This window comes from Falco rusticolus, chromosome 5, assembly GCF_015220075.1.
Source record: "Falco rusticolus isolate bFalRus1 chromosome 5, bFalRus1.pri, whole genome shotgun sequence".
In the NCBI taxonomy this organism is placed as follows: domain Eukaryota; kingdom Metazoa; phylum Chordata; class Aves; order Falconiformes; family Falconidae; genus Falco; species Falco rusticolus.
In genome coordinates, this window is record NC_051191.1 from 55,621,080 (window position 1) to 55,638,953 (window position 17,874).

At 45.1% G+C, this 17,874-nt stretch overlaps 1 protein-coding gene across 3 annotated transcripts in view; it reads right to left on the reverse strand.

The window, feature by feature from the left end:
• MEI1 (meiotic double-stranded break formation protein 1) overlaps positions 1-17,874 on the reverse strand; it is a 39,296-nt gene that overhangs the window by 9,826 nt on the left and 11,596 nt on the right. For all 3 annotated transcript variants that reach the window (XM_037387527.1, XM_037387528.1, XM_037387529.1), the window contains 13 exons: positions 16,358-16,492; positions 15,725-15,839; positions 14,065-14,180; positions 12,859-13,000; positions 11,328-11,439; positions 10,647-10,707; positions 9,331-9,428; positions 8,359-8,533; positions 8,101-8,248; positions 7,263-7,535; positions 4,024-4,189; positions 1,818-1,922; positions 21-131 (listed from right to left, as the gene is read on the reverse strand). In XM_037387527.1, coding sequence (XP_037243424.1) covers positions 21-131; positions 1,818-1,922; positions 4,024-4,189; positions 7,263-7,535; positions 8,101-8,248; positions 8,359-8,533; positions 9,331-9,428; positions 10,647-10,707; positions 11,328-11,439; positions 12,859-13,000; positions 14,065-14,180; positions 15,725-15,839; positions 16,358-16,492 — 1,757 coding nt within the window. The remainder of the gene's footprint in view (positions 1-20; positions 132-1,817; positions 1,923-4,023; positions 4,190-7,262; positions 7,536-8,100; positions 8,249-8,358; positions 8,534-9,330; positions 9,429-10,646; positions 10,708-11,327; positions 11,440-12,858; positions 13,001-14,064; positions 14,181-15,724; positions 15,840-16,357; positions 16,493-17,874) is intronic.

A 17,874-nucleotide genomic window follows, 5' to 3' on the forward strand; every position in this document is an offset into this window, starting at 1 on the left:
TCAATACAATTTTGCCTCACCTCTCTGTTGACTACAAGGTGTTGTCTGATGAAGGCTCCAGTACAGAAAATTCAAGGATGGCTGCAGGAGGTCAGTGTCTGTCGGCCTGCATTTCCCACAGAGATTACTGACTGGAAACAAAAGAACATGCATAACACAGACACCAACATAACAGAGCACCTCAGCACAAGAAAGAAATCAGTCAGTGAGGAGAGAATTTGGACAAGAGTGGTACAACTTGAAGTAAAAATGAACAGAGCATGGTACGCACAAAGCAACAGGCAGCTGCCCTGGAGTGTTTGTTTTATACTGGACAGTGCAGTGGAGGATGATAACAAGGAGCGGGCGAACAGAAAAGGGTCTGTTAAAGGGCATATACCACACTGGGCAGAATCCAAGAGCAACAGACTGTAAGTTACCTGTTTCCACAGAGTGAGTTTGATCCTAATACTAGGTCAACCACACACAGCCACGTGCCTGTATCACATGGTGATCAGACTGGGGAATGGCATGGTGAGCTGTGCTCCTCCACTCTCACCAACTCTGCTCACACTAGGAATAAATGCGCCGTGTTTGCTGTAAGCACAAAACGCTTAGGAACAATAGCAAGAGTTTGAGAGGTAAATTCAGGTCTCAGGGCTCAGCAAAACTGTCATAAGAGATCTTTTGAAGAGTCTTAAAGTCTGAGTAAGCAATTCTCAAAAAATGCAAATCAACACTCCTCCCCACACCTCTTCCATCTACGAGCTGGTTTCACATAGGCCTCATCAGAGAGTACCTTGCACACTCATCCCTGAAGGACGTAGCCTGGGGAGCCAAGCTGGGAATGAAGGGGGTGGCTGCAGCAGGGAGAGAGTTGCGTTGAAATATACAGAACAGAAAGCAAGAGCAAAAGGAGCTTGTGACTCCTGGGAGCAGCTGAGCTGTGCTCTGAATCTGCAGCAGTGAGCAAGGCTGGTATAAAGAGGACAGGCTTCTTTCACACCCCCAGTTCCCTTCACTAACAAATGTCTGAGAAACACTGTTTCTTTACAAGGGCAACACAGGCAGCCCTGAGACACAGAACATTTCAAATTGAAGGGGATTGTCCTTCAAAGTCTGCTGGAGAGATCAATTTGTCAGAGCAGGGAAGAAATGAGAGGATAGATCAACTGAACTTCCTCCTAGTAGCTATTCTTTTTCATAGCCTGCATGAACCTCCAATAGCCAAGTAAGAAGGGAGAAGTTATCAAGTAAGGATCACCAGATGAGAGAGCACCTCATGGTATGGTGAGTAAACAAACACAGCCCACTCTTCTGTGTCTCTGAGGTGGAGTGGGCAAGTCCTGCAGCTGGTTGTAACCCATATGCTCTGGACTCACACTCCAGGGAAAGCCCAGGTTTGCTAGGCTGCTGGTCCCTGGTGGCTGGTACACAGGACACCTCTGTGGCCTGAATCCCACAGGATTGTGTTAGCAAGTGTGGACAAGAAGGGATGATTCAGGAAGCACATCAGCAATACTGTCATGTGCCAAGTCAACAACAGTCACAGACCCTGAAATCATGTCATGGCCAGGGGAACACTTTGGTCATCTTGTGAGGTTTCAGACAACAAATGTATCGTAAAAGCAAGAGGAAGAGAACCTGGGTTTTATTGACTGGACTGATAACCAGGGCTCTTTACAATGTCCTGGCTATGAAAGTACCTCGAAGCAACCATAACTGTAACGCAAGGTACACCTTCTCTCAAAGGACAAAGAGCCAGCCCCTAATCATCTTATGGAACAATTAACAAACACAGATCAAAGCCCTCTGGGAGAAGATAGACGCTCACTCACCCTGATGAAGCAGCTTGAAGTCTGTGCTGTCCAGCTCCCTCACACCCTTGCTCCGCAGCTGCACCAGGAAAAGGAGGGTCAGCAAAACAGGCAGGTTCCTGTTAGCTAAGAAGGGCACAGACAGCTTAGCTTGTCAGTGAACTCTAAACTGTTGGATGTTAAAGCGTGCCAAGAACTGCTAATTTTCTGGCTCAGGAATGACAGTGGATTAGGAGAGGAAGTATTCCCCCTTTCCACATGCACACACACAGAGTCCCAAATTCACTCTCTTCTCTGCAGTTCCCTCTGGATCAGGCCCCCTCCTTGCTGATGTGGGTTGGCCTGAGTTACATGCTGGATCCTGCCAACACCGTTCTAGGAACAACCAGAAAAGAGGGGGGAAAAAAGGAGGCCAGGATCATTTACACCCATAGTGAACCTTGTAAGAGGCATGGTCACCAACACTCAAATCGATGCCACTAATAAGCCAGAAGTCATAAGCCCTTTCTAAGTGCCCTCTTCCCATTTATTTGACCATCACTGGCAGCCCAAGCTCTGACAGCAGCCCAGCACCTTAGAGCACTTGGCTGCACAGGGTTTGTTCTCTTCCATCTTGTGAGGCTGGAAAAGGCTGTCCATCCCGCCCCACAGGGCAGATCAGAGACAGCAGAAGTGAGAGCCCACACAGCATGTCTGTATGTGAGGAGAAAGGAGCTGCTTAGACTACCAGCTCCCCAGGGCAACCCCTCCCTAGTATATTCAGTCTTCTGCAGCACTGTAAACAGGTAAAGATTTTGTATTGCGTATAGCAATACCTACAGCAAGCAAGCCTCCAGAAAATATCTTCACAAAGGCTCAGGAATTTTCAGTTTTGAGGAGGAAACATTCACAGGCATCTTTAATGTTAATATATTCTTGATGGAGTCCCACTGTTGGGCCACCTTCTTGTCTAAGAGCAAGCTACTGTTTGAACAGGGATGTGGATCCCCTGGACTTACCTGCCCCAGACCTCACAGAGAGCTGCCTGTGGGCTGGGAAACAAGGAAGTCATGTCTCCAGAGTACATCTGGTGTTTGACTTTATCCATGGGGCTGCCAGGGACTCGGTTAATGAGGAAGAGGAGCTGGGGATATTAGTGGCAGCAGAAAGGCTCAAATCTTGCAAAAAACCCTCTAGCCTAGTGTCCTGTCTCTGTCACCAGTGGTTTGGAGTAATAGATGTGACTCCTGCAATAGGGAATGGACAATTCACCTCCCTGCAGCCTCTGGCACCCCTGATCAGCAACAGAGGGACACCACAAGTCCAAATGGGCACAATTCCAAACAAGGTCAGATCTAGCAGATGCCAACATAGCCTTCTTCATCCATAATCTTGTAGCTTTACGCTCCACCATGCTCCTGCTTTAAATCCTCCCTCTTCTCCAGTCTACTGATTATCCTGGAGGTAAGGCAAAAACACTTTCCCTCTTGTTTCCATCCCAATGGCTGCACAGCAAAACACCCCAAATAGAGCGGGGCTGTTAAAAGTGTCAGCGGCCCTCTCAGGAACAAGTAAAAGCTGTGCTGGGGCCCCATCCTAGGGGGGGGCAGGGACATCCTACCACTGCTTGCTCTTTCAGTTCATGCTCACAGGCTGCTTTGCACAGCACCTTTCACAATGGGACAACAGTCCCAACTCCACAGCCAGGACTAGTAAGGAAAACAGAGGGATTTCCCCCAGTTGCAACTCTGCTCTGAGAAATTTAATAGAATTATGAGATTTGGTGATACTACGGTTCCTGCTTGGGGATCAGTATCATGAAAGATTCAAATTATCTCTTCCCTTGGTCTCTGCGCCCTGGGAACCCAGCGTATTCAGGCACACCTTGCACACAGAAAAGGCAAAAAGGAGGACCTTTTTCAGTCACCAGTTGAACCCCTGTTCAAGTTGATTTACCAGCACAACTCTCCACTTGAACACTTACAGCAGTATAAGAAAACCTTGCCTTCATTTAACAATCACAGTTTGAAGCCAGAATAACCTAAATTAGAAAAAGACTCTCACTTCAAAATAAGAATCTCTGGAAAAGAAAACTAAAACAGTACAGTTCTGTCTGCAAATTTCCTCATGCAGAAGAGTACTGAAGCTACATCAGCAGTTCAAAACCAATTTATCCTGGACTGCAACCCCTCAGCCATCTACCCTGCTAGTTGATCTTACAGCAAAACCAAGTCACAGCGGAGGTCACCTTGTAAAGAGGCTGAGCTGCTCTCTACCAGCAACTGCTGCAGAATCTGAAGGAACTGACTCCGGAGGAGGTCACAGACAAGAACATCCTCATTTCTTTCCAAGAAGGTCCTTAGAGTCATCAACACCTTCCAAGCCACCTCCACAGAGCTTGAGCAGACCAGGTCCTGTGAGGGAAGCAGAACACACATGACCTTTCTGCCCTGATTAGGCAGAAGTCATTGCTATTTAATACTGTTACGCTAATCTGCTGCCTTGGGAAACAGCCTAATAAAAGCACCATTCAGATTAAGTATGTTCTGATTAAATAGAGAACTGAATAAAGCAGTCGCCTGAATAAAGAACTGTCATCTAATAGGCACCTCTGAGTAATATTCCGTTTAAAGGATGCATTTCACTATGTAAATCCTGTCCAGCACACAACTCTAGGGGTAACATACATTTAAGGTCAAGATTTTAGACAAGTGGAATCCTAAAGCTAGTGCCCTGTTTCCAAAAGCACAGAGCCTCTGGCACTTATGGTCTCCTTGTTGTTTAGAAAAATCAGGTTGCATATTGAAGATGCTTACCTAAAATCAAGCTTGTGAGTCAGTCCACAGTTACTCATTTTCAAAAGGCTGGCAGCCTTCTACCTGCAGTAGCAACATAACAGCTAAACTGCACGATATGTACATAAACCAGACAAGTAATCACTCAGTCACGGAAAATGGAAGAGTCACGTACACCACGTTCAGCCCACGAGCATGCTTCTTGACTACAGAGCTCTGTCTGGAGTCTCTGCGCTGAATCCCACAGCCAGTAGCCTTAATTTGGGCATAGTTCTGTTGTTAAGGTGTTTAACATTAAATTCACCTGCACAGATGTACAGATGCACTTCCATAAAGATTAGGCAGAAAATGTCTGGTGGTGCTGACATAGTATGATCATCTCAACACACATTTCGTCAGCACTACTTTTCCTTTCCTCCCTGAGTAGTCCTGGCTACCGCACTGCAAATGGTACAGCTGAAAGAGGTAAACAGAAAACTGGCCTCAGCAACCAAGCCTACAGCCTGCCACAACCGCCCACTGTGTTTTCCAGCTGGCTTCTCCCTATCACACAGTAGTCATGCATCCAGGCTGGGATGATGGAGAGGAAAAAGCTGTGGGACCCCATACCCAAGGAAAACAGTTAAGGTAAGAACAGGTTGCCTGTGCCAGAAAATCCTCTCTAGTTCTGAGCCTGATTCTTGACCATATCTGAGACCTCCAGGAATAACGGGCTGGGAGACGTCTGCACAATCAGCTCTGCTGACATAGATTTGCTCCATATAACATTCAGGAATGTAACCTAACGTCAGTCAGCCTACCTCCATTCTCCAAAAGAGTGGCTCAGATCTGGAGCATGAAGACAAGTGGGACAGTGTGTGATCACGACTACATTCCCCCCAAGATGAACACACAGCACAAAATGGCACTAACCAAAGGCCACAGCCTTCCTGGTCCTGGAAAATGCATCACTGTATTAACATCTTCCTTCCTACTGAGAAGCTCAAGGTCTCAGAAGAAGCCACTAACCATCTGTTCTATCTAATCCAGACAATTATTAAAAGCAGATAAGTGAATAAATCATCCTTGGAAGGATATTCAGTTTTGTTTCACTGTACCATGCAGAGGCCTTTCCATTTTACTTGTGCATTCTCAGGCTGAGGTTATTCACCTCATAAGTTTTCTGTACATCTACCAGTATATTTATCCCAGGATATTGCACTGTTTTATTAGCCCATCTAAATTCAGATTGATTATGCTCTTCCCGAACTGAAAGGTGAATTGTCAAAGCCTGTGATTTATTGCAACTCACTTTAAAGATCAGGACAGAGCTAAATTAATTTATTTCTGCAAGAGCACATGGCAAGACAGTAAAGGGAAAGCAGGAATGCTGTACCATTCAGGGAAGGAGCCACTGTTTCTCTTTTGCTTATTGACAGCCTTGTGATGTATACATCTGCTTCAGTTTATGGAGTGAAAGGTTCCAGAACTACTGCCAAAGGTAACAGCATAGTTAACTGATAATGTCAACTCATTGATCACTTTTACTAATGCTCTGCAATGGTATCAAATGCCTGAATGTTGCTACCTACTCTGCAGTATCACCCTAACTGCGAAAGGGATCTTGCCCTATGCAAAAGCCCTCCTGTCAGCCATTTCAGTAACCTGAGATACTGAAATTTACTTCATAGCCTCTTAGATCAGGAAAAATACATGCCAGTCTGTAATGCCCGATGGGAATCCACTCAGAATCAAGCCTCGTTTCTTCACTGTCTGCTGACATGGGTTTCTATTCTCAATGATACATAGTTTTAATTTCTCTAACAGACTAGAGAAGAACCATCACAGCTCTTAGCTTTTGTCCTTAACAGGCAAATCTTGTGGTCTTGTGTGGAAATGTTAGCAGGTATTTACTATGTGACTGGCTGAACAGTCATGGGACAAGTGGCCACTGACAGGGAGGGGTGACAGGGCAGGTGGGAAAGGTGGAAGTGAGAGAAGGCCTCTGAGCAGCTGTCAGGACCTGGATTCTGTCATCATTACATAAGTTAACAGAGCTTATTATACCAGCTAAAGGCAAACATACTAGTCCTGCTACTTCAAGGCCCCCTTCTCCCCTGCACTGATTAATTTTCCCTGTCCCAAGTTTTTTATTTTGTCTTTTAAGAGCAATAAAACGTGCTACTTGCAGTCCTGAAAACTCAAGAGTACTGCAAAAATCTCTGACAAGACTCTCCAGTCAAAACCAAACAAGATTAAACTCCCAAGCAAACAGAAAGCTGTGCCTTCAAGACTTGTTCTCTGCACCCTGCTTTTTCAAAGTTCTTTGTTTGTCATACCCTTCTCATCTACCAGTAGTAAACCATTGCTCCCATTAGCAAAACAGCTTCCTGAAAGGCTGACAGAAGAATCTGGAGTACCAAACTGTGTATCTGGATAGAGAAAGTAATAGGGTTTTTCATGGCGTACATTAGCAACACCCATCAGATCCCTTCCCAAACTCTCTAAAGATCCCTCTCTAACACAGTGGATGGATGACAGAGAAAGAGCTAACACACATACACAGTCCCACTTTCCATACCAGGCTTCCCCAGGAGGTGGAAGCCCTTCTAGCAGACTCCTTGGCCTCATAACAACACTAAGAGCTTTAGGAACCAAAAAGTCCCCTAAATCAGGGCCAGGGTAGTAGCCTGTCCTTATGAAAGTCACATACCAGTAAAATAAGTAAAATGCTGGAATTGCTCTTCAGAATGGGAAGTACCAGGTTAACACTGTTCAGCTGATCAGACACACCAAAACCAGCTTCTTCAGTCTCAGGTTGCTTGCAGTCTCCCCAAGAAAACCAGAGTTGAAGGACTTGGCGTCCAAATCTCCCCATAAGCTCAGGGTAGTGCAGGAAGAATTTCAGCAGGAGAGGGCAATGGACATAGACCAAGCTCAGATCTGGAAGATTATCCAGGATCCTCCTTATGGCACACAACGACCTCTGGTAAGTGCAGGGGAGGGAAAGGGGGAGGGGGAGAGAGAACAAAACAATCACTAGATACTGAATATCAAAAAGCTGAAGTGATGAGAGTTTACTCTGAGAAACAGTCACACTGCCTTTTAAGTAGACAAATGTATCAGTTAAACATAATTTTGTGAAGCCTATTTGCATCACAAAGGCTAAGGAACTTGTAGGCTTTGTACAGCACTCAAAGCTGTGCAGCAGCAAACAGCCATATGGGAACACTACAAAACCTGCTGCAGAGGCTGTAGATGTGTTCAGGAGACTGAAGCTATGAAATGTATTATATTCCATACGTGAATTCATAGCCTATCCAATGCATTTACACTTCCCACACATACACAAGTTTATTCAGTCAAATCTATATTCCCTAGTGGCTTTTCATAGTTAACTTCCCAGAGTGCAGATGCACTGCACACTCTTCACTCATTCACCACTCACCACCTACGTCAAAATACTTTCTGCAAGAAGGTTGATGGGAGTGGGGAGAAACTTTAGCTTTAACAAAAAGAGCCCAAGAGGTAGCAACGAAATCTTCTTTTACCATGTCCAGGGCTTTGTCTTTGTCCTGACAGGCAGCAAGGAGGTAAAGTGCAGCTCTGAGTATGTATGGAGGGGGACAGTCTCCATGGTCCTGGGCTGACAGGAGGAAATTTCTTATGGCTAAAAATAATTCTGCATCTGGGACAAACCTGCGTTCAAGGAGGTTGGAGTGGAATCAATAACATTAGGGATGCCTTACCCTCCAATACATGATACGTAATGGTCACAAAACCACTTGCCTTGTATACTCTTGGCTCACCTGTCCCCAACGGTGTAGGCAAAGTATAAGAGTAGTATGAAGCAGTGCTGGTGGCTGCAAAGAGACTGATCCAAAGAGAAGGGCTCAGGGGTTTCAGCCAGGAGGAGAAGGCTTTCAGCAATGGTGTAGTTTAATTGAGGCAGACCCTTCTGCAGGAGCTCAGATATCTCTTGCTCTAGAAATAAAACTAATATGAGCAGGCAGGAAGTGAGGAATGTCTATGACAAAGCAGGGTGGAACAGAGGGGTGGAAACATCTGCCTGCCCTAATTCAAGCACATTAAATTAGGGAAGCTCCTGATGTAAGAAATATCAAAGCCAACCTACTACCCCACAACCTGCATACAGCAAGCGCACCTCTCTGATTTGGCATGAATGGAGATGTGAGACCTGATGTAACAGAGCTGGCTTTAATGATGAAAAGACATTTCTGTCTGAGGTTCCCAGGTCTTTGCTGATGCTGCCTGTATGGTGAACAATCACTGCCACTGGGAAAAGTGGCTTTTGTGATGCAGAAACTTTCATCTCATTCATTAGGGACTTACTTATTATGGAAAGTTAACAGTATAGACAGGAAATCTTTATAGAGTATGCCTGAGGAAAAAATGACCTTAATCTGCAGATATGGGTGACTATGTGGCAAGTAATATTGTTTCAATTAAGCCATGCACAGTTCTGCTAATAAATGTCACCACGTAACCAAAACGATAGGCAGATGAAACACATTCTTTCAGGTAGGGTTCCAAACTCTTCAAAAGGCACTCTCTGAGTGTTACTTCCTTGCTGGACCAGCTTAAAAAAAAAGCTGGGGAAAAAAAATTATATTTCTAGATAGAGCTTATGTGTATCCTCCATTCCCTCTTCCTTTGTCTTTTATTATTATTATTATTATTATTTTTGCACCTATTGCCTAAATAGAGGGTGGCAGGGTCTCAAACTAAATGAAGCAATTTGTCTCTTTCCCCACACTTGCCCTCCTGAGAAGAAGTTCTTTCCTTCACCGTGGCAGAGTAAAGGCTCAGGCACAAGCTGCAGAGGAAGCTGGAACAGGCCTGATTCAAGGCAGGGTTACTGTGAAGAAGAGCAGAAATATACAGTGAAGAAGGCTAAAAACATCCTCTTCATATCTCTAATATCACACATTGTCTGCCAGAACCTCAGTTTACTGAATGACCACATACAAGCACCTGCCCCATCACAGAAAGACTCCAGGAGCCAAACTGGGCTTCCAGGAAAATGAGGAGCTCCTAACGACATTCAGCTCACATATGTGGTGGGTGTGCATGGTAACAACAGTGAATGTGTTTGCATACCTTGGGACAATATGAATATGGTGGGGTACTCTCAAAATCATCACACCTGGTATATACAGGGAGTCCTGTAAGGGCAGGACTCCTAACACTGCAGGGAATGGGAGGTGTTTGAGGGTGCCTCCCCATACTCAATTCCACCGGCAAACACCAGTAAGGAGATTTTGTAGCAATCATGTTTCCAGCGATGAACAATGAAGAATGCAAAAACATTAACTAAAAGGGTGAGAACAGCTCTATTTCCAGGTACTTCTCTCTTCTCCAATGATTTCCTTGCAGAACAGGGCATAACCAAATATCTTCACTCTGTAACCCTTGGTACTCCACACTACTGTATTCAGAGGCCTAGATCACTCCCCACACACAACCATTCACAGGCGTAAATCTCCCCACTCTAAGTTCCTGGACTAGGGGTGCTGTATATTTTGTTTACTCTTTTAATGAGGTGCAGTCACAGGAAAGAGGAGGTAAAACATCTCTGCAGACCCCCAGAGAGTCTCCTCAGGTGCTCCTCAACATAGCCACTGATACAGAAGACCCTTTGCAATGTATGCTGTTGAAGTCTTCCTTCTCCGTCACATTTCTTACATGTTACAACACCACAAGGAACAAATATAGTGGTATATGTGCCTAGGAAGCCAGAGCTCAGATGGAACTGATGCTGCTGTTACATCTTTTCAAAACTCCCACTGATCTGACTACTCCAAAGTCAGGCTACTTTGTCTCTCTCTGCACGGCTCATGATAGAGCACAGAATTCTCACAATGCTGTGTAAATCCACCTGCCCCTTCCCAACTGCTTCTCCCTTCTCCCACGCTCAGCTTTGCCATTGTTAGTTACCATCTACATTTTGCAGAAATACAACCACTCTTGGGTCTTTCAGCCTCCCATATTGCCTCATCAGGTGCATTAGATAAGGCATGATCTGCTTTCCTATCTGGAAATTTTCAACTCACTCACAATACACAAATCACAATACCTTTGTAAAGAGCAAAATCTGGCCTTCAGTTCCAGAGTCAGTCGGATGAAGGAGGAGGATGCTAGACAGAAAGCAAGACAGAACATGTATGACAAGGGAAAAGAGTAGGCAGGTCCTATAACCATCCCCACACATCTCCATGCAAACCTGGTGAATAGAGCAGACCATCTCAGTAAGAATACATAGGCTTTCTCTCCCAAAGCAAACTACTCCAGGTTTGGTTTGGAGGGGAGTAGCTGAGATTCATTTGTTTTCTCAGGATGAGAAGGAAAGATTTGCCAGCTTAATGTATTTGGAATAGAGGAATTCTCTACATCACCTCTCTGATGTGCACAGAGTAAGGAATACACAGAATAAATAGGATTTCTACATAGTAAAATCCCACCAACAATTCCAGCATAATCCCTGTGTACAGGGGCAGCCAATTTTGAATATTCCAGAAGGAATGGTAAAGCTGACAACTTACTTATCTAAAATAAAATCTGTCCTATCATCACTGTTAGACCAAATAACTTTTTCAACCTGCTGAACATGACTGTGCACTCTATTCTTACTCATATAAACATGTAATATAATCTTCCACATAAAGTCTCATTAAGCTCATTGCCCCAGTAATATGCAGTAGCAGCAAGTTCCATCAGTTAAGAGCACAGAGAACATGATCCCACACTACCCCCATACCCAGCTTTTTAGAGAACTTTTTCCGCATGTTTGGCACCACTGTAAAGAGGGTATTAAGTGCTGAGAGGAAAACCTCCATTATTGATGGGCTGACAGCCCTTTCCAGGTATTTCTGTGGAAAGAAGAAAAGATCAGGTGCATGATATGCAATAAATACTGAAAGCAGCAGCTTTATTCTAACCTCCTGCCTGTGCAGAAAGATAGATTTATAAATCCGAACAGTTATGGAGTTAACGGTTCTTCTACCAAAATGCCTGGCAGCAAGTACACAGGCTTACAGAGCACTTTGAAAGCAACTAACACTTCCCTCTGCCAACTTCATGAGCTGTGCTGCTAACTCTGCAAGACATTACATCAAACAAGAAACTTCTTCCTATTCCAGCTGGCAACCAGTTAGGCCTTAATGCACAGCAACTGACATTACTGCCCATATTGCCCTGGAAGTAACTGCTCTTACAGGCCAGATGGCTACCTCTCCAGTGCTGCATATGCTTAAGTGCAGCTGACTTCAGTAACACTTAACACCTGTGCTTCAGCATTTTATTGAGCAGTAGCAAACACAGGTGTTTCAGGTCTCTGCAGAGTCCAGCCCTAAACTGTTTAGAACAGAACGACTCAACTCATTCATGTACAAGGTCACTGGACACTATTCTCACAGTCCATTAATTTTTACCCAAGTTCAATGAACAAGAAACAGCACACTGACTTGCCAAAACTTTGGCAAAAAAACAAAAATCACTTTGCCAAATTGGACATGCACTGCACCCTCCCTTCAGGGAGGAGAACAGCAATGACACTGCAGCTGCCTACCAAGAGACTGATTAAGAAAATACAGAACAAAATATCTCCCAAGTTCCCAACAACTGCAAGAATCCATACATCTGAACCTGTGGCAAAGCACAAGCAAAAGTTACTCAACATTTGGAACCACAACCAGAGTCCCGCTGTTTTGAAAATTCTGCTCAGTGTGTCTTAGTGACAGGTCTGTATGAAACACTAAAGCACATGTGACTCTCCACAGTGGCTTTTAAACCATGTCCCTTGCCTTAGTGAGGCACAATGCTTAGCACTGCCCTTGCTGTGTAGACTAGGCAGGCTTACCAGTATCTTCTGGAAAGAAGCATGAAAATGAAATTGCAGGTGCAAATACTGCTGCTTTCCAGGACACAGGCAAGTTTTGAAAAAGTGGCAGAAGGGGAAAGAACAGTTCAGGTGCTCTTCATTTTCTGCAACATCCAGAGCTGCCATGGATTATATAGCATAGCAGGTAGCTATGGGGACTGCACAGTCTGAAGAAAGACACTGCCATCTACATTTAGGAATTTCTCCACCCTCTGAAACCGTACACTCCCATTTTACATGAACTATATAATGCCACATTTGGCTGTGGAAAGGTGGCAAATGCCACAACTGTTCTTGGTTTATTCTACATGCTCTCTTCCCCAAAAAACACTTGTGCAACCCACTCTTGGTGCCTGAAAGCACCTTTCCAGGTACCCAAGGGATAGACCAAGTTCAAAAGAAACCTTACCGTGACCACAGGGATGCAAAGACTGTCACAAATCCTCAACAGGAATTCCGAAAAGTTGTTCAGTGTGTCCTTGCTCTCAGAGTTGGGAGCAGTGAAAGCATTCTCCTGGGCCATGAAGTCACTCTGGAATTCCACTGCTAACCTACAAACACATAGTACATACCAGAGGAGAGAAGAATCCTCCTCACTCTGTAAAGGAAGTCAGGAGATACTACATTTTCATCACAACTTTCACCATTAAGGACCCCATAAACACCTGATGGGTTAGAAACACAGGAATCTGGCAATCACACCAAAAGACCTCTTGAATGAAGCTATAGAAGTCAGCAATGTTGCACAACAGTACAAGTTGGGAAAGGAAGACTTAGCTTCTGTGTAGAAAGCATCTGCTGTAGGACGCCCTAGTGTGGCAAGATTAGAGGTTCTCAGCCAGGCCAGAGTGCCTGGAGCACAATAAAGCAAACCTTGTAAAAATCAGCCAGGGAACCATTCAGCTGATCTAAAAACTGTGACAGAACCCAAGTGCCCCCTAACATCACCCCAAGACACTGGGTCAGTGCAGACAGGGACACCTGCTTCTAACCAAATTATCTCAGCCAAGCCAAATGCAAATGATGCAAGGCAAAATAACTATGTTGGCCAGACTTCCCTAACAACAGATCTGGATTCATACACAAACTCAACTACCACCATCTGCTGTGCAGCTAAGGGTGACAGATAGCTCCCATCCAGCAAAACAGGAAAAGTTGGAGCCTATAAACCCTCTTGCAGTAACAGGTCACAGACGAGCAAATCCAAGGCCAGCATCTGGAGCAGATACACATTTGTTAAATGGTTAATCCCCTCTGGCAGTGAGACCACATACCCCAGGGCACAGAAATGTGGTTTCACGCATAGCTTCCAACAATTCCTATCTTCAGTAGTCTGAGCTAATTTTCAAGCAGTTCCTCCAAGGCCAAAGATGTGACATAAACTGAGAGGTCCCAGGCAAATTTCTTGGGAGATACATACAGGTGTCACAAAATGTTCACTATCACAATATATCCCTCCTTCTGTTGTTTTACTGGCAAGTGCCATGCACTGAACTCACGTGTGATATTTCAGTGATGGGGTGGGGTAGAGGAACTCAATTACAAGGACAGAAGGATGGACGGACATGGACACACACACCCACCACCCACCTGCCCACCTCCAACTTGTCCTCACCTGCAAGCATTTCTGAAACTTTCCAGGGTGTTGAGCAAGAGCCAGCCCTGTCTCTGAGGGACTCTGCTGAGATTTCTGTTTGCTGAGTGACTCTGAGACACTGAGAATAGATCATCCTGTTAAAAGGAAAAAGTCTTCAAAATCTTATGTTCACTATTGGAAAAAATAGCTTTCTTCTTCCATACCACCAACATGAGGAACAACAGATTTCACTTCACTCACTTGTTTCACATAACTGTTTTTTAACTATTGTGCTTTCCCCAGGGAAGGCAGGGTTAGAGAGAAGTTCTGCTCTTCCTAGGGAGGACAGAGTTATAGTTACTAGTTCTACACTGCCTTGTCTTTACAGTCTCTATTGCCATGGTTTGGTCTAATCTGAATTTTAAACAGCTCAGCTAATGGAGCTTCAAACTCTTCTGGGAAAACTTCATATTTTTTTAAATTTTTAAATTTTGTTTCTTCCAATTACTCTTCAACAACGCTGAACAGTTCTTGTCTTTGCTCAGCACTGAAATCTTAGAAGTTCTCTACTGTGGCTCAGATTTGTAAGCAGCTATCCATGTACCAGCTCTTGTTCCCACACAGCATCCTACTGAGTTCAGCCAGAAGCCAACTGCAGCGTCACAGTTAATCATTTTCTCAAACTGGGAACCAGTTGGAACTCATAATCTGCCTTTAAGCCTTAACCGGTTGCAGTGGTCTCCTCCAAATACTGCCAAAGGGAGGGCACGGCTACACATTGGTGCCTAGCAGTTCAGAACTAACTCCTCTCCATTTGATGCTGATACCTTAGAATCATTTCCCCTTTTCTCCCTTTAAAGACAGCCTGGATGTCCTTACTGCCTGCCTAACTTCCTTCCTGTGAAACTCCTTATTCTGAATTGGACACTAAGTTCTGTGTGTGTGCAGACTGACCAACATCTGCCTATGGGGCAGAACACAGTTCTGCCATCTCCAAGCAGAGAAAACAGACATCTGGTACCACAGAGCTTGGGCCCGAAGACAGTTCATCAGGCATTTGGAGCTCTGGTACTCCAGCAAGATGCTTTTGCCATTACAGACATACAATCTAAACCTACATGGCTATAAGCCTAGAACAAGAAGGCTCAGCCCTTGTCTTTTCACTAGCCATCTGTAGTGGTGGCTCTCCTCAGAACTGTGTTAAGTCCCAGCAGCACATCACACTAGCTACGTATTCCAGGAACAGGAAAGGATTTGCAGTTCAAATTGTGGCTAACAGCTCCCTTGCTGAGGGATCACAGTGCATATAGGATGACTGTCTTGGTCTGAAGGCATAGCAAGAGATGTTCATTGCCAAAAAAATAGATAGACTGATGCAGCCGACAAGGTGGGGGCCTGAAGAAAGGAAAGTTCAAATGACTTTGGAGTACTGGAGACATAAAGAGAGCAGCGTGCTCAAGTGGTGCTCCACAATCTTCCATTATTTAGAAAGACAACATTCACCAGCATCCATCTTCAGCTACTTCTAAGACGAAGATTGGTACCATCTCAAGGCATGAGGATCAGAAGAAACACCAGAGAGCCCAACAGCCACAGGCTAAAGGGACAGAATATATATACAATATCCACATAGCATGCCAGGAGGATCATCCCTGTCTTGCTTGGTCCTACCAACTAGCAGCAACAACCTTTGACTTACTGCATGCCTCTTGCTACTCTGTGGTGGGGAAAGCTCAGCACATCGCTTCAGCGCTGCCTCCAGCAGCTTCTGCAGCTCTTCATATGGGACAGGAGGGGAGCTCAGGTGGTCCTTCCTGAACAAGGGGAGAGAAAGACAGCATGCACATTCCTCGCTGAGGACATTCCACCTGGCAAGGCAACACCAGCAGAAATAACCGCTCTTCTGACAGTAATATGCCATTGCCACTTCTTTCCAGCACAGCATACTAAGGTCACAGTATCTGAACGGTGCCTTCATTCACATGTGCGCCCAAACACACCCTCGCTGCATTCCCTGTCCACTCCTACTAGTCATGAGGCATATGGACAGTCCTATGCTTGTTCTCACCTATCCAGATGGGGTGCAGAGTGACAAAGCCACAGCAGCCACAGTACAAGCCTGGCTGGGATGCCAGGTCCTTGCTGCAGTAACTTGCTGCCTACCACACCTTCATTGCCCTGGCAGCCTTCTGAGGTGGATGGGAAGCTAGCTGTGCTGTACCCACGCCTGTCTCAGCCAGAAGTCCCACTGCAGAGCACACTCACCCACACAGCCCAACATGGTAGCAACATACCTATCTGAAGAAAAGCCTGCAAATACTTTCCTGCCTACCTCAGGAAAGCTGCCACAGCTCTCACAGCCTCCACAACCACCTCAAGCACAGGGCAGTTCACCATCTCCATCAAAACATCAATGGCTTCTATACATACACCTCGGTTTGTGAATAATTTGATTTCCACTGGTTGCCTGTGAAGAAGAAACAGAGTAAGCAAGGAGAATAATGTCAAAGTGACTGTAGCGCCCTCTCCTCATTTCCCCAAATGGACAGTTGAGCCATGTGGTTCCACCCATGGTTTTCAGTATTCAGAGCCAGCTGCTCTCAAGGAGGTAGTCTCAAACTTGAGCAGGTGGAGGGTATGCTACAAAGAGTGAACTTCAGCAGGTCTGGAGCCCTACTATGATGAAAAAAACCCACAGCCTGGATAACTGTGTGACTGTACCACCAAACACTGATGTGAAAAGCACAAGAAAAACAGGCTTTGCAAAATACAGTGATCTCTCTGCCTAGGACTTTACGCTGAGGCCATCTGCTCTGGCATTTGCAGGTTCATCTGGCAATTCATATTTATGAGTAAACAAGCAACCACTACCATCCTAGAACAAGGATGGTGCCACAAGAATAGCTTCTCTCACAGTCCTGTAGCACTTCTAATGCCATATGCTGCCAGAAGGACAGGGACTTTTATGAACTTGGAAAGTAATCAGAAAAATAAACACAATCCAACTGTTTTGACAATTCTTCTTGATAGTGAGCATTTTGCTCATCTGATCACTTTGTGGCTCAACACCTTTGAGCATTCAGCACAAGAGCATGGAAGGATGACAAGCCATTAATCCCATTATTGGACAGAGCTGTGCAAATGGCAGAGTATGCTCATTTGGTTACTGGCAAGTTGGGTACAGTTGGGAAGGCAGGGCAAAGACAGGCAGCCACATGCAGACAAGAGGCACTAACAGCCTGCCAGAGGGCCTCTCTGAAGTAAAGCAAGAAAAGCAGCACAGCATGACAGGGGCCAGACTTGGGACCCAAAAGTACTCCCCCTGTTATTCCGTTTTCACAGACGTGCCTGATTAAAGCAAGCTAGGAGCACATGCTCCCATGCGCAAATGGAAGAAGAAAGTATACTTCAGTAGAAATTACACCAGTAGCTCAGCTTTAGAGTAAAGTGTGAACAAAGGCAGAACCATTCTTTTTAGTCACTCAGTGGGATCAAACTCAGCCTGGCAGTCACCTCACGTTCTGCTGTGAGGAAAAAGCTGTGATGTTGACAAGGCAAGGAAAAGGCCTTTTGGTACCTGGGCACCAGTGGCAGCCTCTGGCCCAAGCCATAAGTGATGTGCTGAACTTCCAAATTATTTCAACTTATACTGTAATTCTATTAATCCTATGTATTTCCTTTCTTTAATTACTGACCTTCTGAATTAAACACATCAGGGGAAAAAAATAAGTCTTCACTGACTCATGCAGGGAGGAAGGGATGGAGGAGTATTGCTGACTCATTCAAGAGGCACAAACCCACTTGCAATATGGTGCACTGTGATGTCTTTGGGATCTGGGAGAAAAGTAT